Source organism: Triturus cristatus, chromosome 6, assembly GCF_964204655.1.
Source record: "Triturus cristatus chromosome 6, aTriCri1.1, whole genome shotgun sequence".
Taxonomy (NCBI): domain Eukaryota; kingdom Metazoa; phylum Chordata; class Amphibia; order Caudata; family Salamandridae; genus Triturus; species Triturus cristatus.
The window spans coordinates 1,295,010,590-1,295,031,839 of record NC_140589.1 but is presented as its reverse complement, the minus strand read 5'-3'; the positions used below and the strand labels follow the sequence as shown (position 1 = coordinate 1,295,031,839).

Here is a 21,250-nt window from a genome sequence, read left to right as displayed (position 1 = left end):
ATCAAAGGAAAGGTGGGAGGGAACGAGCATATGGGGTGTGAGTTATAACGAAAGTTTGTTGTAAGACGGGATGCAGGAAGTGAGGCTGAGCGCGCGCTGGCGAAAGCAGTCTGCTGCTTTCAAGTCCGATGCCAGCTTCGCGCTTGAATGCCTCACATGCACTGGCCATAAACCACATTCCTAAGGTCTTGTGCCCCTTACTAAATCTCTCTGAATGCGTGAGGCGGCGCACGCGCAGGAAGTCGCAAATGGAATGCGCGTGGTTGTGCACGTAACCGCCACCCGATCTGCCTGGGAAGCCTTTGGGAGCATTTTCTGAAGCCCCTACACAAGTCTCGCTGAGCGATCGCTTACGTGATAGCCAGGCGAGACCTAAAAGGGCCTTGTAACGGTGGGTCGGGCAGGGAGTAACAGAGTAGCAGCTTTTAGACCCTTTCATTGGCCCCATCCACCATCATGATCCTGGGAGGGGCTTGGGAATCTGTCCGAGGCCCATCATTTGTGTGCGACTTCACATGCATATTAAGGAGGCAGCCCAAAAGTGAGCACAGTCACTTCATTAGAGAATTTACTAGAAATCAACAAGTAGTGTCTTCTCCAGCCTCATGGAGGAAGTCTGTTCCCAAAGGAGGCCAAAAAGAGAAAGCAATAGGTCTTGGAATTGCAAGATTCTGAGTTGTTTGAATTGTAAATGGCAATGCCTTTTATTTATGTATTTACAATACCAATAGGTCAAAGTTTCTACAATGCGAGACCTATTGCATTGCAAATGCTTGTTTACAAGCCCCCCCCATGCTGCTCTTTCACGTATAGAGGCCACGCCCCATTCTTAAGAGCCGTGGTATGGGCCGCTTTTACCGAAGAAGCATTTGTCTGTCAAGTTGACAAACAAATGCTTTTTTTGTAAAAGCGACCTGTGAAAGCGCGCATGGCGGGTTCAATAATGCAGGAAAGCATGTAGTGCCTGCAGAAGGATAAACTCACTAAAGAAAATAGTGCTTACAGACTAAAATAAGGTGTACCATATATCAACCGAAATAAAAGGCCTAATCCTCATGGGAGATTACAAATGAAGACAACGCGGTGCAAAGGAGGAACTAACAAGGCTATTGACGAATTGGAAGCCAGCATTTATGAAGGGCAATGACACAAGCCAATGGCAAATCTGGGTGGAGAGTGGGCGGGGGCTTTAAGTCCATAATCCAATAAAGCATGGCTCACAGAGTAGCGCATGCGCTGCCCAGGCTCAACCTAAAAACACACAAAAAAAGGCTCACAATTGGGACAACAAGAACTCTTAGCCATCTTCTTGTATATGAAGGTCTTAAAGTCAGCCAAGAAGTAAGTGCGTTTGTATGTTTCAGCATGTGCATCTTTCTACTACTTAAGGAGGAGGCTTACTGGTTGAAGTTCTGTGGTTAGTTTATTGCTTTAATGTGTACTGTTAGTTATTGCACACGGGTGCATTTTAGGTCTATGTTCTCTTAGAGAAAAATGATGTTCAGTGAACTTAGTAGTGGGCCAGCTGATACTATAACCCTCACTCTTTTCACGAATACTCTACAAATCATAACTTCATGCAATTGCTCCAAACAGCTCACAATAAAAATAAAATGTATACACATATTTACCATTTCAAATAACAGGCGAACAAGTTTTTCAGACTCGCCTCTGTACTTGGAAGTCAGTGTTGATGATGAGATGTTGAAAAATGTAGTCTTGCATTCTGTAGCAACTGCTTTTGCTAGGAGGGTCTTTCCAGTTCCAGGTGGGCCGACCATCAACACTCCCTGTTCAAAACATTTTAGTGAGTGGGAAATGCAGTGACATACAATGTGACAAATTTTATTACTGTGTGGTACAAGCAGCAAATATATGCCTTAGACTGGGATCTTAAGTACAGAAGGGAAAATCACCACATATCCATCCCTTGGTACAGACAATCTGATTGAATAGTGCTATTGCAACATTGTGTATTAGCTTTGACTAGATAGTGATATTTTGATGTTTAAAAAAAATATTTTTTTAGTGCCAGTGAGGATGTATGCAGTTGTATGTCCAACCATGTGTTAGGGCTAGTCTAAATCGTTCTTTGCAAAGTATGCAGCACTGGTTAAATGTCAACGTCCACACAATGTGAAGAGTGGTGTGAATTACAACACTGGTCGCCACATGCTTGCCATTCAAATGCATTTTTTTTGTCCCAATTATTTTTAATTAGTACTGTCGCACAGTACATGGTCTGTCAATGTCCCACTGAAGAAAAAGTGGGCTCTTGAAAGTGGCTGTGGCATCTTGCATGCATCTTCACTGTGTTGTGTTTAAATTTAATGTACCTCATCACATCTAGCATATAGCATTCCTGCAATGTGCAGTATAAGCTGTTTTAGAAATGTAGAAGTCCATTTCCAAAACTTGGTTCAGAAATGTTTGCTTTAGTCACCTCTGTTTTGGGGCCATGCCTAGGTCTTTCGCACCTATAGGCAAACCGGGTCAACATACTCAAGGCTTCTGCAACAAAGTAGGCATTAAGCTAGATAAAAATGCATATGCTGTGCTGTGCATGGGGGCTGCCCAAAAGAACTGGCTTTGGCTCATGCCCGATTTTGTTGGGCTATCGCTAGCTCCTGTTTTTGATGTCTTACAATCAGCAATGGCTATAAGCTCTTTCCTCCTCAAGCATCCGTAGAAAGATATCTGGAAAATTAAGGGACACTATGCTACAGCAAACACGGTTATACGCAATAGAAAATAATCAAAACAGGACTGTACAGCTGAAGTAAGGCCATATCACATTTGTACAGTTCACATTTCCTATATCTGTATACAAACTATGTGCACTAACTGCACATTGAGAACACTGCTGCAGCTTCTGTTTCCAGAACAGGGTACAGCATTCCACGTTGGGCTTAGAGAGCTGGAAACAGAGCTCCAGTTAGGGTCTCCAGAACTTGACGGCCATTTTTCCTTCAACCTTCAGAGAGCGGCTGTGACGAGAACACCACACCTCAGTGTTGCACAATGGTAACCAAGGCGAACAGTTTGTCATAGTAGACACCACCTTCTTACAGGAGTGGGCTGGTAAATAGCGCAGTGACAGCAGTGATCCAAATGATTAGTACCCTTCCACACAGCTCTTTCTGGTAGATATTCTAATGTGCACTGCATGGAACCAGGCTGGAGAGGTCTGAACAGCAGGGGGACTCCTCCGATAAGGCAGGGGAGAGTTGCCCTACTGCTCTGAGCAGAGGCAAAGGAAAAAATAAAAATGATAACTATTTTACTTTTCGGGGCTAAGTGTCACAGGGGGAGGAGTGGTGGACACACTAAGTGCACATGACTGATAGACTAGCCGTCTTAGGACAGCCAAACAGTAATGCACAATGTACATGTTTCCCACCAGGCTGCAATGCACAGCCTGGTGGGAAACATGCCCAGGCACATAGTCCGACTCAATCACCATGCTGCTATCATGGTGACAGCAGCATTCTGATTGACTTTGGGGAGCCTGTGTGCTTCCTCCTCCCACACTTGGAGTCAGAAAGAGATGCGATGAGATGGCAGTGGAGAAAGACAGTGGAAGAGGTTAGGTGGTTTGTTTTGTAAAATATATGTTTTCAAACCCCCCGCTGCAATTTCTGTTCCCCTACCAGCCGCCACTACTAAACAAAGCTTGCCTGCAGACATACTTTCTCTCACTCTGATGTGGAGCTTGACACAGCCATCGGTAACAGTGTGCAGATTCTTAACATGGAACCTTTTTAGATGTTGGAGTAGAAAGCACTGTGCCCAGAAAGCAAAGGCTGGAGCCACATAAAAGGCACCTCCCCAGCATGCAGATATCTGTATCTTTCTGGACAATGTCCACACTGTCTGACGCGGAGCCCACAACTAATTATTCATGCGAGTGAGCAAACCACTAAACTGGGATTGTTTTAGATGTAAAACCTCCCAAACGCGGAGGGTCTGTGGAGTGGACTCAGACCAAAAGGTCCTTCAGGACCGAACTGGCAAAATGTCCTTCCTGTTGAAGCTGGCTGTCAAGGCTGTAGGACTTAATGAAATTGTGCACCAATGCGCAAGACACAGCCTAACAGATGTTACAAATAGACAGCCCACATGCCCACCCAGAGGAAACTACCTTAGCCCGGAGCGGATATTTGACCAGTTCGTAGCACATTTTAAATCACAATGTTCCCTTTCTACACTCCTGAAACCCCCCACTAAGGGCTGATATCCACCCGATGGTCCCTGGTCTCCTAGTCTTTCTAGGGTTGAGAAGAGAGGGGGGGGGGGGGGGGGGGGGGAGGAAGACAGTTTAAGGTCAGAAGATGTACAGAGCAGCTGTACATCGGCTTCAAGGGTGTACACGTTATAAGTATCAAGTTCAAGTTAAGGTCCCACTGTGGCATCACAAACTATTTAGAAGGAAATGTGTGTCAAACCGCACAAGGAATTTTAAAGAAGGACAGATTGTCCAGTAAAACGTTGAAAGGGTCAAATTGTGTCAAAACAAGGGATTGCAGGGAATAAGATCAAACAAACAGGTCATCCAACAGTTTAACCTGTAAAGGGTCTGTCTTCCAGACTGCAGACAAGGCCAAAAATGTGTCCAAGCACCCGTTATAAATGGTCTTCGTCGAAGAACACCCGGCAGAAAGAATGACATCCACAGTTTAAGACGGAGCTCAAATGCAGTTAACTGCCGCTTCTTAATCTCCACACATGGATGTGTAGATTGCGTAGGCACCAGTGAAGGCCCTTGTCCTGCTCATCTGACAGGAGATCCTCTTGAAGTAGAAGTCTGATTGGCGAGCAGATGGCCATGCACAGAATTTCTAGGTACCACATTCTCAAGGTCCAATTGAGTCGATAGGACGACTTTGGGCCGGCTGTTTTTGAAAAAATCTTTTTCAGAGCTGGGAAGAGCTAGAATACCTAGGAGTCTTGAGTTTCATTCTGACGGAATGCATTTCCTAATTAATGTTCTAGCGAAAACTCCAAACCTTTGACTCTGCACATTCAGTCTTCCTAGTCTTTCATTATCCTATTTCTGCTAAAAAAAAAAAAAAAAGTTTGGGTAATAATAAATTCTTATTAGTAAAGTCAACCCTAACCACTGTCTTGCGTTCTGAAACCGGAGTTTGTTCTTCCCCAGACCAAACACTCTAAAAGTGTATACCAGTATGGATTACTGGAATCCTACATGTTGCAGACTCCTTTGGCTTATATAATATTTTCAATTTGCTCATTTGCACACGTACGATTCATTGACTCTATATGTGTGCGATGCAAAACGCTTCAACATCTTACACTGGTAAGAGAGGCTCTATAATACAAATGAAATACATGTGAGAGAGGACCTATGGAGAGATGAGCAACACTACTGGAGGGTGAGAGTGAGGAAATCATTGAAGAGCCTCTTTTAAGGTTGCCATATCCTGTAGTGGTCAAGCTCACTTGCTATGCACCGAATGCGTGCTGGTCTGACAGTTTGCTAGGACTGCTTTGGGTTCCCAGTCTAGCCCTAGTTCTGCAGTACTACAATAACCTGTCTTTCACATTCAGAGCTTTTGCATTAAACTAAGTTCACTTGGATCACCTAGGGGTGGGAAAGAAAATGTAGAAGAACTTTGTCAGAGTCTTAGTTAACGCAACAGGGACAGTGAATTGAAATCCTCAACAGACAGAGACCCAACGATAGATAACCATAATATACAAACTCCTCTGTATTTTTAGCACAAGGACACACTGCAGGAGTATACCCTGTACTATGCATACATAACATAGATTGAGATATATACTGTCCCGGTGCTCATGAAATTACTAGTTATCAAATCCAAATCATCTTACCTTCCAAGGCCTCCTAATGCCCTTAAAAAACTCTGGCATCCACATAGGTAAAACAACAGCTTCTTTTAACAGCTTTTTGGCATCTTCTAGATCTGCAATGTCTTCCCTAAAAACAAATGATATTTGTCACGGACAAGACAGTGGGTTAAAACTAGGGGGACACTTGTAAAAATCTAATACTTACCATAGTGACTTTTATACTACTAGTCCTTGGCCTCCTCGCTCAAATGTTTAAAGGTTGCAGGGATATCCAGATTAGTGGACTATAATCTCCAGGACAACAAAGACCTACAATTTGATTGCAAGCCCAGTCAAGGGACCAAGACATAACCTAGTGCTTGATTAGTACCACCAGCACAAAAGTTGCTAAGTTAATGGTTCCAGTGCTGGAAATACAAATACATAATTTTGTAAAGGAATTCACTACCTCGGGGGTGTTCGCAGGGCAGATGTAGTGGTAGTGATGACCCTCGGTAGGGGTGCTGGGGGTAGGGGATGGTGGGAGGATAGTTTTGAATATTACTTTGCCCGGTATAATGAGGCTTCGATCCTGGGTGCTGGCACTGTGTGGCTGTGATCCACCCACAAGCCACAGGGCTGTCTGCAAGCATGCCTATTGTGATGTGAAAACTTCACCTGGCTCATAACCATAGTCTTAAGAACACCTTATCAGTCCCTCTCAACAGCTACCAGAGCACCAGTTACAGTCTAGCCTGTAAAGGTTGCACCCGTTGGCCTAAGTCCTCAACATCCTTTCTAACGGGTGCACCTCAACAGCATAAGGGGCAGGTAGACCGATCATACAAAAAGCCATTACAAAGTGCAAGCTTTCATATAAAGATCCTAAGCATTTAAAAGTGATGCTGTTATTTTCTTGCATATTTAGCATGACCATGCCATAGCAGAAACCACACGCAGAGCAAAACAATAACTGAGGTAATTTGCATTGAGCAAGGAAGGAAACTGTTAAGAGCCATATCTCTGTCAAAGTCCCTCTGAACAGCACTGTAATATGTAAAGCGTTTTAGACACTATGCTGCTGGCCACAAAATCCCAAAGCACAACAGATTGGCAACTAAAACAATGGGGGAGAGGCGCAGCTCCACACCCTGCTCGAAAATAGAAAAGTGGCTATTTTGCTCAAGGTTCTGACCAGAATCAAACCATATAATAGTTTGCATTTTTATATATTCTAGAAGGGTGGCTAAATCACACACATGCTACTTTACACATAGCTCGAAGAGCCAGATATTCTTATTTCTACTTACCACCTCCAGGTAGCAACATTAGAGTAAGAAACTTTCAGAATGGGCTTTATTTCATATTTATCTGAACTCACCATCTAACATTTGGATTTTGCGAAATGATATCCCTTTCCAAAGCCTCCACCAAGTCTTTATCATAGCCAGTGCCATCAAATTTCTTCAGCTCACATTCGGGAACTTCAGGTGTTGGTTTGTTCTGAAAGAGAGAAACATTTTTACTGTTATTGGCTCTTCGATGTATGGTGAAACAGTTTCTCAGCTTAATATGTAGGTGTTATTAACAGCATTGGTCAACAGTCTTCCTTCAGCAACAATTAACATGTGCACTGCAAAATGAAATACGTAGTTACATTTCACGATAAAGGCTCAGAGTTAAGATCCTATAATAAACTGGTAACTGTCAAATCTCCTTTGAGGGCCACGGGGTAGGTAAGAGCTACTGGGCCAAACTGTGGTTGGTTGAGGCTTTTCATTCCTGTGTCTAAGCTATAATGGGTCCTGAGTAAGTTGCCTAAATCTATTCTGTTCAGCACTTGACTCTGAAGAAGCAGTGGTCGAGCAATCTCAGAGGGCAAGAGCCCCAGAGCCAGAGAGACGAGCGAGACAGAGGGCAAGAGCCCCAGAGCCAGAGAGACGAGCGAGACAGAGGGCAAGAGCCCCAGAGCCAGAGAGACGAGCGAGACAGAGGGCAAGAGCCCCAGAGCCAGAGAGACGAGCGAGACAGAGGGCAAGAGCCCCAGAGCCAGAGAGACGAGCGAGACAGAGGGCAAGAGCCCCAGAGCCAGAGAGACGAGCGAGACAGAGGGCAAGAGCCCCAGAGCCAGAGAGACGAGCGAGACAGAGGGCAAGAGCCCCAGAGCCAGAGAGACGAGCGAGACAGAGGGCAAGAGCCCCAGAGCCAGAGAGACGAGCGAGACAGAGAGCCAGAGCCAGAGCCAGAGAGACAGAGCCAGAGCCAGAGAGACGAGCGAGACAGAGGGCAAGAGCCCCAGAGCCAGAGAGACGAGCGAGACAGAGGGCAAGAGCCCCAGAGCCAGAGAGACGAGCGAGACAGAGGGCAAGAGCCCCAGAGCCAGAGAGACGAGCGAGACAGAGGGCAAGAGCCCCAGAGCCAGAGAGACGAGCGAGACAGAGGGCAAGAGCCCCAGAGCCAGAGAGACGAGCGAGACAGAGAGCCAGAGCCAGAGCCAGAGAGACGAGCGAGACAGAGGGCAAGAGCCCCAGAGCCAGAGAGACGAGCGAGACAGAGGGCAAGAGCCCCAGAGCCAGAGAGACGAGCGAGACAGAGGGCAAGAGCCCCAGAGCCAGAGAGACGAGCGAGACAGAGGGCAAGAGCCCCAGAGCCAGAGAGACGAGCGAGACAGAGGGCAAGAGCCCCAGAGCCAGAGAGACGAGCGAGACAGAGAGCCAGAGCCAGAGCCAGAGCCAGAGAGACAGAGCCAGAGCCAGAGCCAGAGAGACGAGCGAGACAGAGGGCAAGAGCGCCAGAGCCAGAGAGACGAGCGAGACAGAGGGCAAGAGCGCCAGAGCCAGAGAGACGAGCGAGACAGAGGGCAAGAGCGCCAGAGCCAGAGAGACGAGCGAGACAGAGGGCAAGAGCGCCAGAGCCAGAGAGACGAGCGAGACAGAGGGCAAGAGCGCCAGAGCCAGAGAGACGAGCGAGACAGAGGGCAAGAGCGCCAGAGCCAGAGAGACGAGCGAGACAGAGGGCAAGAGCGCCAGAGCCAGAGAGACGAGCGAGACAGAGGGCAAGAGCGCCAGAGCCAGAGAGACGAGCGAGACAGAGGGCAAGAGCGCCAGAGCCAGAGAGACGAGCGAGACAGAGGGCAAGAGCGCCAGAGCCAGAGAGACGAGCGAGACAGAGGGCAAGAGCGCCAGAGCCAGAGAGACGAGCGAGACAGAGGGCAAGAGCGCCAGAGCCAGAGAGACGAGCGAGACAGAGGGCAAGAGCGCCAGAGCCAGAGAGACGAGCGAGACAGAGGGCAAGAGCGCCAGAGCCAGAGAGACGAGCCAGAGCCAGAGCGAGAGCCAGAGCCAGAGCCAGAGCCAGAGCCAGAGCGAGAGACAGAGCCAGAGCGAGAGACAGAGCCAGAGCGAGAGACAGAGCCAGAGCGAGAGACAGAGCCAGAGCGAGAGACAGAGCCAGAGCGAGAGACAGAGCCAGAGCGAGAGACAGAGCCAGAGCGAGAGACAGAGCCAGAGCGAGAGACAGAGCCAGAGCGAGAGACAGAGCCAGAGCGAGAGACAGAGCCAGAGCGAGAGACAGAGCCAGAGCGAGAGACAGAGCCAGAGCGAGAGACAGAGCCAGAGCGAGAGACAGAGCCAGAGCGAGAGACAGAGCCAGAGCGAGAGACAGAGCCAGAGCGAGAGACAGAGCCAGAGCGAGAGACAGAGCCAGAGCGAGAGACAGAGCCAGAGCGAGAGACAGAGCCAGAGCGAGAGACAGAGCCAGAGCGAGAGACAGAGCCAGAGCGAGAGACAGAGCCAGAGCGAGAGACAGAGCCAGAGCGAGAGACAGAGCCAGAGCGAGAGACAGAGCCAGAGCGAGAGACAGAGCCAGAGCGAGAGACAGAGCCAGAGCGAGAGACAGAGCCAGAGCGAGAGACAGAGCCAGAGCGAGAGACAGAGCCAGAGCGAGAGACAGAGCCAGAGCGAGAGACAGAGCCAGAGCGAGAGACAGAGCCAGAGCGAGAGACAGAGCCAGAGCGAGAGACAGAGCCAGAGCGAGAGACAGAGCCAGAGCGAGAGACAGAGCCAGAGCGAGAGACAGAGCCAGAGCGAGAGACAGAGCCAGAGCGAGAGACAGAGCCAGAGCGAGAGACAGAGCCAGAGCGAGAGACAGAGCCAGAGCGAGAGACAGAGCCAGAGCGAGAGACAGAGCCAGAGCGAGAGACAGAGCCAGAGCGAGAGACAGAGCCAGAGCGAGAGACAGAGCCAGAGCGAGAGACAGAGCCAGAGCGAGAGACAGAGCCAGAGCGAGAGACAGAGCCAGAGCGAGAGACAGAGCCAGAGCGAGAGACAGAGCCAGAGCGAGAGACAGAGCCAGAGCGAGAGACAGAGCCAGAGCGAGAGACAGAGCCAGAGCCAGAGAGAGAGAGAGCCAGAGAGAGAGAGAGCCAGAGAGAGAGAGAGAGCCAGAGAGACCGAAACAGACTCCCACAGGCCGCTAGAGAAACTGGTACATCACGTTTCATTTTCCTGCTTAGACTAAGATTTACTTGAATGGTTAGAGGTCACTAATAAACAATTAGTGGTGGTTCCACACTGCTGAGTAATACGGTGCATGGAGAGTGGCATCTCATCAATAGCGTGCTGCTTGGGATGGGTTTTAACATATGACTCCAGGCTGTGCTTGCAGATAATGCTGTTGCAATGAGCATCTCCCGTTGCCTTCCTCAATAAGCACTTGTTATACTTCTGCCAGACAGTAGCCTTAGACTTTATTCCACTGCTGGTAAGGACATCGCCAGCCTTGCCCGTGATCCTTAGGTGACAGGAATCGTTCACCCACTCACCACAAAGACAACTCATTCGGTATCTTCAAGCCTCTGCACAACTTTTCTTCGAATGGGCTTGCTTTTCATAAAGTTAGTTTAATAATGATGCAGAGCTTCTGGTCTCCTTTAGGGACTACTGGTGCCTTGCCGGACAACGCCAATAACCACTGATGTACATCAGCGTAAAAGAAGTGCACTTTAGTGACAAGGCAGGTGTGTCAATATTTTACCTTGCCAATGCTTTATTCTTTCCATTTTGTAGCCTTTTAATTTCTTTTTGCTCATCTTTTTAGTTTGAAAGTATTTCATCCAGTCACAGTAATTCAAAGCAGTTCGTCCCTTTGTTTTTATGCTTAAAAGGGTAATTTTCCTGAGTAGTGCAGAACTATGTTCAGACACAAGATCTTACCTTTCCCATATGCATATTGTGCCTTAAACTAAAAGGAAGCATTACAAAGGGGATGGGGGGGCTTTGTTTTGCCTACATCAAGGTTCAGTTTCTTACACCGTGTGGCATAAATGGACATTGCAAGTCCTGAAAACTACATAAAAGTGTAGCATGAGCAGGCTAGTCATTCAAGGTTTGTTAGTTACACCTCAGTGTTGCCTGAAATGGGTACAGAAAAGACATGCAAATGACGGAGCCCTTACGAGTCTCCAATAGCATAACAGATAGACTTATCTACAACTCGATTTAAAAAAAAAAAAAAAAAAAAAAAAAACCACGATCAAAGCTCGTGGTTTACACTGCAAATGTTTCAACTTTACCAATATCTGAAACTGCTGTGAGACAATAGTTGGACTCTAATTACGGCTGGGTTAAAACAGATCCCTGAACAATTTAGAAGAACACCATTAATATCTTCATCTATATCCCTGATCAATTTTGCAAAACGTAATTTTCACCTTCTTGATCTTTAAACCAAAGAGAAATTACCTTTTCGTCCTTGCTTTTACTCAGTGGCTCCTTCTTATCCTTGACACGGATTGGTTTGATCCTATCGTTATTTGCATTTCGCGATGATGGGCGGGTCAAAGGTCTAGCAGCATTGTTTATCCTGTTATTTGGGGGACGTGGGTCATTGCATAGTGCGGACTGGCGTTTTCTGGGTCCTGGAGATGGTCTTAAAAACAAACAAGTATAAAATTAAACCGCCTTCAATGACTTTTCAGGAATACTGAAATAACTAAGCAAGAGTCTAGGATGCCATATTTTCAATAGTGTAAAACTATGTGAAACTCCCAACCAAGTCACAAACATAAAACATGCAAGCACACAGACTTTATTGTATGAATGCTTGCTCATGCTACACTTCGTCCGATTAGTGCTTTGGGTGTGCTACTATGGTGCACAAGCTTTGTTGTGCACTATTCACCCAAATAAACTGGCTATCATCTCCTCAATTTTTCAAAGTTGAAACTAGTTTTTGTTCAGTGCACAAACTGTTTAACCATTTTAAAGGAGAAGCTGATTAGGAATTAAAACAGAAGCCAGAGAGATGTGGAGTCACGCACAGGTCATAGGAAAAAGAAAAGCAAAAAAAAAGAAAAAAAGAAAAAGCATGAAACGAGGGCATCCGATTTACAACACTTCTCTCATCAGTTAGGCAGCACCTGTGCCAAGTAAAATTGTAATTGGAGGTGGAATTTCCAAATCCTGATCAATGGGATCGAGATTTAATGAACATTGTTACATTAAATTGCACTTGGCCTAATGAAAACCTATCAGATGTGTTAATTGTCCATAGCTAGAAAAGATCGTACCTAAATTGTGTTTCAGTGTGTACCACATGCAACACGCTCAAGATTAAATCCTGATCGAACATTTGATAAGTGGCAAACACTCTAAAATCAAACTGATAACATATTTAGACTGTTCAACCTGCACCTAAATACCCCTGGAAACAGTCCAATACGAAATCAAGTGTACCAGGGTATCTTGGCATAAGTAGGAGAAACCAGCACTGGCAAGGCCAATATGTCTTGCCAACAAGAGAGATTGGCTTGGTCATTGCTTAACTTTTTTGCCCGTGTTTCACAGCGAGGCTGAATTAAAATGAAGGTATAGTCAAAAGAGAGAGACCCCTTGTAAAGATCAAGGGAATAGGGTACTCTTCCAAGTAAAAACAAGAAATCCCTCGATCGTGTGGAAATGGGCAGAAACTCTAAGGTGAAATGAAGGGAATAGGATTATGTGTTTTGTCTCTCCTAGCAGTCCCTTGATCACCCAGAAATTGGCTAACTAAATTGACACACTGCAGTCATTATATACACAAATCAGTTAAAAAAATATTTCTTTACATTTATTTGATAAACACATACAGTACATTTGATTAAAAGCCATAATTAGCCATGGTCCCTATTTTGCTCTTAATTACACATTAAATCACAATATACATTACAACGAAGAAAGCTTTAAAATGTATATCACACAATTACATAAACAAAATTTCTTACTAAAAAAAAGCGAAGGCAAACATTCAAATATATTGCATCATCCTGTTATGAACCTGCATGACAGAGAGAATACAAAGAACAATAAAAAGACACTACACTTTGTCATTCAGTACACATCCACTTTTAACTATTTCAAGGATTATACACTTGTGGGATCTGACTCTAATTGTCGCTACAAGTGAGTGCCCGGTGCTTTGGATTGTGTCAATTCCTGTGCGTCGACGCGTTTCGATGGGCTGTATTTATGCCGCTATCTTTATCAAGACCAGTGATAGATGTTTCTCTCTTAGTTCACATATGGATAGAGGTTCCAGCTATGGGAGAGAAGATGTTATGATGATAAATTAGATAATTCAAGTCTGTTTAATGTCGATTCACTTAGTTTTAAAAAAAGATATTTGTTGGGGCTATTAGGACTCCCTCCCATTTTTATCTGCTTTGCTCTGTTTGTAACTTAGTTATCATAAAGGGTAAATGGTTATCTGAACTCCACGTGTCGCTGCTCTGGGAGCCCACCCTTAGAGTAGTCAATCTTCTCTTTGTGTACCATTTTTTAAAATTAATCCGATGTTCTCACCTGAATATCTGCTTTTTGTTCTACTATATAGTAGGTTTCCACTAAAATAGACGGACAGTTCTTGTGGAAAGAACACGATAAGTTGTGGTCCTACATGGAATCTTAATGTTCTGATCTGGGAAGAGATTATTATCCAAAATTATCCATTCAGGGTGTGATTATGTGAACTACGTTTTTATTATATTATAAATGCCTCACTACCTGGGAGTAATGCAAACAATTGGTTCTCACCTTGTCATTCAAGCCGGTTGTATGTTCTATCTGCTTAATATCCTTACGGTGAAAATATAGTATGCTGTTTCTGTAGGATTGGCCCAACTGATGTTGTCCTTCGTTTGTGCCTGTAATATGTACAAATATCACTATCTAGTGTTGCCACCTCAAAGCCTGCTCTTTAACTCGAATTATGACGGCTTCGTCCGTACCTGGTTGTGGTTGCTGTCAGATATCCTGCATGTAGAATATATCTTGTGGCCTCTTGGTTCTTAAATTAGTCTCGAATTCTTAAAAAGGACCCGCAGTTGGTGGAGCGTCCTCGGGGTTTCTCAAATACCCTGTTTTGTAAAGGGACAAGGATAAAATGAATGTTCCCTCGTATCTATCAGTCCGGAATGTTCGTGTGAACATCGGTCCTCACTGCGTCCTAGTGACGCTGGACCCGGTTTACCCTACGCTATTATTTCCATTCTTACCTCACAAACTGCAGGCTTTTGCGTCCATGCAGGAAGACTTCCGTGATGCGGTTTCTGGTTACCGCTCTGTGTGTTTGACGCCTCGCATTTGTTTAGAAGAGCCACACCTTCCTATTGGTTGTCTCTGTCAGGTGGTTGTTTTACGGCCAATGAAGCCGTTTTTGCCATAACACTCACTTTCTTTTGTGATTCCACCAATCCTAGCGTAGCCCCTATCCCTTGATATGTTCTGGTCTGTCTAAAGCCCACCTGTCATATTATTGGTCTTACGGATACATTTTGTTATATTGTGTTTATTTATTTAATTCCATTATTTTGTTTACCCGTAAGTGTTTTCAACATGAATCTAATTGTTCTGAATTGCTGATGTCTTTACTCCCAGCGCCCCAAGCTGGCTGAATAATGCAAAAAATGTGTCTCGGTGTGGGAGGATATCATGTTCATGAAATAAAACTTTATTGACATTTACAATAATGACAGTGGCATTAGGATTCCACTCATTTGTTTGCTATTGTCAGTTACGTTTGCTACAGGCGGCCAAAAATGGCTGGATGATGCATCAGGTGTCTAGGTGTGGAAGAATGTCCTGTTTGTAATATAAAACTTTATTGACATCTGTCCTAATATCTATGGCATTACGTCTCTCACTCTGTACTGCTCTATCTTCTAATGGTTAACGGATGTGCTAGATATCACAACCATTTCAGGAATCACACGTGGATCGAGATATTATCATCTAGTGATAATATTCATCCAGTCCTCCTTTGAATTCAGACCCTTATGTACTGTATTAAGGTGACACATGAACCACTGTTCACGTTGTTTCCTTCTAGTGTCAATGTCTCCTCCTCTCCTGTTTAAGGTGATTTTTTCCAGTATGAACCACTTAAGTTCATCACACTTGTGTCCAAGTTTTCCATAGTGATCCATGAGAGGGGCATTTTCTTTCATGTTTGATTGCGGATTTGTGCTCTAATAAGCGGATACGGAGTTCCCTCCCTGTCTCCCCCACATAGCCCAATCCGCACGGACATATGAGGAGGTAAACCACATTTTTACTGCGGCAATTGTTCAACGTTGTCGCCCACATTGTCTTATTGTTGAACGTTATGCTTTTTGTTTCTATGCAGTGTATGCAGATCGAACAGGTACCACATTTGTAATTTCCTTTGGCTTTCTCTCCTGTTAGTGTGGTTTGGGCATCTTTTGCCTGTCTGTATGTTCTCACCAGGGAGTTACGTATAGTTTTATTTCGCCTGAACGAGAAAAGGGGTTTTTCCAATCTGTTCTCTACCTCATAGTTTAAGATTCTCCAATTTCTGTTCACTATATTCTTAATTTTGTTACTCTTGTTTGAAAATTGTGTAACAAAGACAATTCTGTCACTTGAGATGTCCTTTTTACTTCTGTTGGTCTCTAATAGGCAGTCTCTGTTATAGAATCTAGCCCTTTTTAGTGAATTTGATTAGTTTCTTCGGATACCCTCTGGCCTTCAATTTACTGGATAAAGTCTCCGCGTGCTGGTAGAAGTCATCTATTGATGTACAGTTACGTCTTAGTCTTAGAAATTCCCCAAAGGGGATGTTATCTTTTTGGGATCTGGGGTGATTACTGTCATAAGTTAAGAGAGTATTTTTATCAGTGGGCTTCGTAAACAGCTCCATCTGTAGGGTGTTATCTACATTTTTGATTTTGATATCCAAAAAATCTACCTGAGAGTTATCATAGTGTGCTGTAAACCTGAGGTTTTGATCCCCCAAATTTATCCATTCTAAAAAAGAATCCAACTCTTGACTGGAGCCATTCCAGATAAATATGATGTCGTCAATGAATCTGTGCCAACCCTGTACGTTTTCAAAGTATGGCGCAATCTCATTGAAGATGTGTGTTTGCTCAAAGTGTCCAACATAAAGGCATGCCATTAAAATGAAAACAAAGCGCTATGACTGACAATGGAGGGCTCAGCACTTAACTTAGGGAGGGAAGATGGGAGGACTAACACAGGGAGGGATTGAGGCAAGCAGATGGACAACAGAGGGAGGGGCAGAATGGGGAGCAAGCAGACGGACTACAGAAGGTGGGAGAAGCAGAGTGTAAGCAGAGTGACAACGGAGGGTGTGAGGGTGGCAATGGAAGCAACCAGCTGGGCAATGTAGGGTGCGAGTTAAAAGCTTGGTGCAAGTAGACAGAACAGAGTGAGGAAGAGAGGTGGGGAGGGCAAACAGAGTGGGTGACTGGCACAAACAGACGGATAACACTGGGAGGGGCAGTGGGAAAGCAGACAGGGGTTTGGAGGGCAGAAGTACATGGAGACAGCTGAAACGCATACACTTAGACTGTTAAAACAAATAAAAATAGCATCTATAAAAATGAGCAGTGGAAGGACAAACATAATGTGCCTCCAGTGGAGCTGGCCAATAGGAAGCAAGCAAATCAGAGGGACAATGAAACCAACTAATGGTTAGCATTGGGCAGTCTCTAAGCACACAGTTAGCAAACAAAAAGTCTTGAATGAAGAGCACATGGGCAGTCTTAGGCAAGACCTAAAAAGGGATAGGGATATTCTGAATGTAGAAGGATGAATAACCATATCTAAGCTTTTTAGGGAAATTAGAGGAGACCTTGTTGCTGCTTTAGTTTAAGAGGTAGAGAGTTCCGGGTAATTCAGTATTCCCATCTTAGGGTCACAGGTGGCCAATGGGCATGTTTGAAAAACACCTTCATAATCTGTCCTTTGTGTGCATTTACAACCATTCCTGAAGGCACTTCCAACAATATTCCGGCAGATAAAGAAATTTAAAAAAAAAAAGACTGAACTGTGCACTTAAAAAGTGTGAACGTGTTCCAGCTAGGTTGATTTCTTCAATGATTGCAACAAGAAGAGATTTCTTCATGTGAAAAACATTTCTTGTGGAGAACAAATGATGAAAAAACACTTAAGTCAACATTTTCTCAATGAAACAGACTGTCTGCCTGTGGACAGACCATAGCATTATACAAACAGTTCACAATTGATCTAGGATAGAATATGTAAAACCAACTTGCTCGTCAAGTGGGGTCACTTAAATAAGAGACCTGCTTTAAACAAAATACTCCAGGCAACTGGGAGACAACGAAGGGTCATGTGTATCGATGAGACATGATCAGGTCTTCTCAATTGGCAGTCTCCATATGGTTGCACTTTGGACCATGTTTTGGTGAGCTATTAAGCCTCCATAGACCCCAAGGAGATTAATTTACAGATTGAGTGCTGTGAAGCTATCACTTCTCCGACTTCAGTCTCATATTGCTAAATTTCAGGCACTGGAAACATATGCTTGGCCTCAAGCACCGAAAGACGGAAAGTCATCAGAATTTATAATAAACCAGAGACGGTTTACTTTCTTGGATGAAATTAACAAATGCTGCATGGGTGAAATTTCGATATCAGCATGCGAGTTACTTCCTCAAATCTGAAGAATAAATGTTCCATTTTTAAAGCATTAAATTGAAGGTCACGAACCATGAGATACTAGTCGACCTAGTTGGAGCAATTTTGCACCACCCACAGAAATCCAATTTACATAAAGTTTATCATCATTCAAATAGGATTGAAAGCAATTAACACTTGCTCAATAGTTATACTGAGAGATATGCCACAGCTGGATAACTGTGTTGGCAAAGAAAGGTTACTTCTACCTGTACAGCAGTAAAGAGTAATCCACAATGCCATGATGTAGATACTTCAAAGGAACATGTACAGCGATTGGTCCCCATTAGCCATCTATAACTGACATCACAGCACCCCTCGCGCCCATCATTGCAAGGACAGATGCCATCATCTAAATTTCAACTCGATCTGGTAATCTACAGTTCTTTTGAATTAGGAAAAAAGTGGGGTTGAAAAGCTACTCCTACTTGGTTTTGAAACTTCCAATACAAATAGTAGACCAAAGATAAAGCTAAAATGTATTAGGACTGCAGTTTGCAATTATGCTTAACTAACCAGTTAATAATGATGGTCAAATATTCACAGGAGCATTGAGTGCATGTGCTAAAATAAGAAAAACAAAAACAGCTGAAGCAAGCGGAGAAAAACAGTTCATGGAAACATGGGTGGATACATCAGAAAATTACGCTAACCGGGATTACAAAGCCAAGTGCAAGCGCTCCTGCCTCCACACTGGTTTAGAATGCCAAGCAGGATCAAAGTTATACCCAAATCTGTTGCCACTTTCTGAAAATGAGAAAATTAGGACTAAGAATATGAATAAAGAAGGTGGTCATTTACATACTACATAGTCCCATTTTCACTCCTTCCCATTTGCTTGGGAGAGGCTTCCCAGTGAACAGTGGGAAAACGAGAATGCGATTGCTAACCAAGCTTCAAGCAAAAGGGTTGAAACTATCTTCTGCCATTAAGAATGCTTCACAACTCCCACAAATTTCGGTGAGCACTTACAAACAGCATGTGTGGTGTTCTAGAGCTGTCAAAAGCTGTGAGGAGCCTTAATCTAGGTCACCTATGCAGAATTAGCTTTGGTGGAATGAACACAAGATATTTGTAGCTTGGATGTTGTTGAAAATATACACCATGAAAAAATAGTGAAACTGGCATTCCTGCCTTCTTACCTCCTTCTCTCCAAGCTGCAATTTAAAGTGTAAACTTTTTCACAACGATATGGCTGCATTTACACCAAAAATTATAAAGCACGTGCACCAAACTGTATAAGCTTGAGCGAGGCAAGATGGCGGTCGCTTGAGACCGTAGGTGCACACAGAGCACTGAGAGCTAAGGAGGTCAGTGATGCTGCTTCAAGAAAATCAGGATAATGAACGCAGCACTTTGCAATTCAGAGCCACATTGCTCCGCCCAAGGCTGGCAGAAATTACTCGCGATTATTAGGAACAGTCATTGGACTTTCTGTTCTCCGGCATCTTTTAAAGATTACTGGCAAAGTACCAAGGCTCACCAAGAAGGCCCCTACCTGTCGGAGGCATCCGGTGCGGGAATCAACCTCGGAGAGTCGATTGAGATTGCCGGGGCCGCTGAGATGGGTCCAAAGACCACGGCAGGGGCTGCCAAGGTAAAAGCGACCAGACCAGTACCGGGGGGGGGGGGGGGGGGGGGGGGGGAAGACGGGGACGGGGGGCGCCGGAAGACGCAGCTGTGGAGGCCCTGGTCGCGCGTATAGGGGATTCACCGGCTCAAACTCGACGGCGGCCGACCCAGATCCAGAAAAGAAAGGAAGAGGCACCTGGCCGGCCCTACGGTGGTTGACCTGTTGAGATGTCCTGCCGGGGGGGGGGGGGGGGATTAGTTCCGGGTTGCGAGGGGAAGCTCAGGAGCAAGGTTCGTCCCGATGCAGCAGTGAATGCAGAACACGTCGGAGGAGATCCAGCCCCGCAGGAACCAAGAGAATCAGCTCAGCGAAAACAGACCGGGATGTGCGAGGTGGAGAAAGGACAACGATGGGACAGCTAACATGGAAGGTAGGCCCGGGGGGCCCTTACCCCAACTGCTGATTCCGAATTCCACGGGGGGGGGGCGCCCAAGACTCACTGACCAATATTTCAACAGGGCGATCGGCTGGGGGGGTTCCAAACGGGCATAGAAAACACAGAAGATGTAGCTGCGGGCAGAAGGGGAGGGGGGGTTGGTATACTAGCGGGTGAACAGTATACTTGGCGTATGCAACTTCAGGAGCAACCACTTAAGGATAAATCCAACCCTGAATGTTTAACTCGCTCACAAGAAATCTATTGCAGCAGGAACCTGGACAGTGGTGGCCAAATTGAGCTGGATAAGGAACCCAGTGACTTTCTGTATCAGATGGGGATGATGAGTGGTCTGAGGATTCATCAGCAGATATTACAGATCTAAGCTATAGCGATTTAGAGGAGGCAGGTGGTGCTAAATGCAAAACTGTGCAGAGGAAAAAGACAGGGAGGGAAAGATCTGGCCTAGGATTACACCCCTACAAACCAACTGTCCAACCCTATGCCCATCTCCCAATCCGTCTCAGATCCATCAGAGCAAACTTCTCCAACTTTGGAGGCTATCTTTCAGGCAATCACTATGCACCGCGAGGAAACCCGTCAAGACAGTCGCAAGGCCCAGATCGCCATGCGCAAAATGCAAGGGGTTGTGCGGAAACAGTCTAAAACTTGCAGTACATTTGGGGAACGCTTAACAGACCTTGAGTCAAGGATAGTCACTACAGACTCTGACCTCACCTCAAATCATGCGCTGGTTGATTCACAAGAGGCACAACTGGTAGATGTCAGATGGAAGCTGGAGGAGTTTGAGAACCGCCAGCGGAGGAACAATCTGCATGTTCTTGGTGTGCCGGAGGGGGTTGAGGGGGCCGATATACGCTCATTTGTTGTCAATTTGTTGCGAGACTCTTTGCCTGAAATAACTGGGTGGAACTGGGCATTAGAGATCCCGCGGGCCCATCGGGTCCCTTTGTCCAGAAACAGCCTGCAAGGGCGGGGGCTCTCCCCAGAGCCATTCTGGTATACTTTGGCAACTTTGTTACATCAAGCTGTCTCTGAAAAAGCAAGGCCTGACGCAAAAGGGTCTAGAAATAAGATACCTTACTTTGTTCGCCCAGACTTTTGCCATTCCACCGTTGAGGCGGTGGTGACTGCGGCAGCTCAAACCATTTCAGGATGAAAAGGCGCACGCCTTTCTAAATAATTCTGCTCGCCTAAAAGTGATTTGAGGGGCAAACAAAGTTCATGTCAGAAATAAAAGCCAAAGAATATTTGGACGGATTGCTCAGTTAGGTGCAGGCCTGTCATTAATTCACGTTAGGTATTACATAGCTTGGGACTATGCTGGGTGGCAGAGGGTGAATTATTATTTTCTTTCTTTTTCTTCTTTAGCAGTAAAATAGACGAGGCACTGATTTGGGAATCTCGGCT

The 21,250-nt window shown here is 45.3% G+C and overlaps 1 protein-coding gene across 8 annotated transcripts in view; it reads right to left on the bottom strand.

Moving 5' to 3' along the window:
- LOC146821298 (katanin p60 ATPase-containing subunit A1-like) overlaps nt 1-21,250 on the bottom strand; it is a 214,861-nt gene that overhangs the window by 125,415 nt on the left and 68,196 nt on the right. For all 8 annotated transcript variants that reach the window (XM_085612242.1, XM_085612248.1, XM_085612246.1 and 5 more), the window contains 4 exons: nt 11,553-11,739; nt 7,193-7,314; nt 5,854-5,959; nt 1,632-1,790 (listed from right to left, as the gene is read on the bottom strand). In XM_085612242.1, the coding sequence (XP_085468368.1) occupies nt 1,632-1,790; nt 5,854-5,959; nt 7,193-7,314; nt 11,553-11,739 (574 nt within the window). The remainder of the gene's footprint in view (nt 1-1,631; nt 1,791-5,853; nt 5,960-7,192; nt 7,315-11,552; nt 11,740-21,250) is intronic.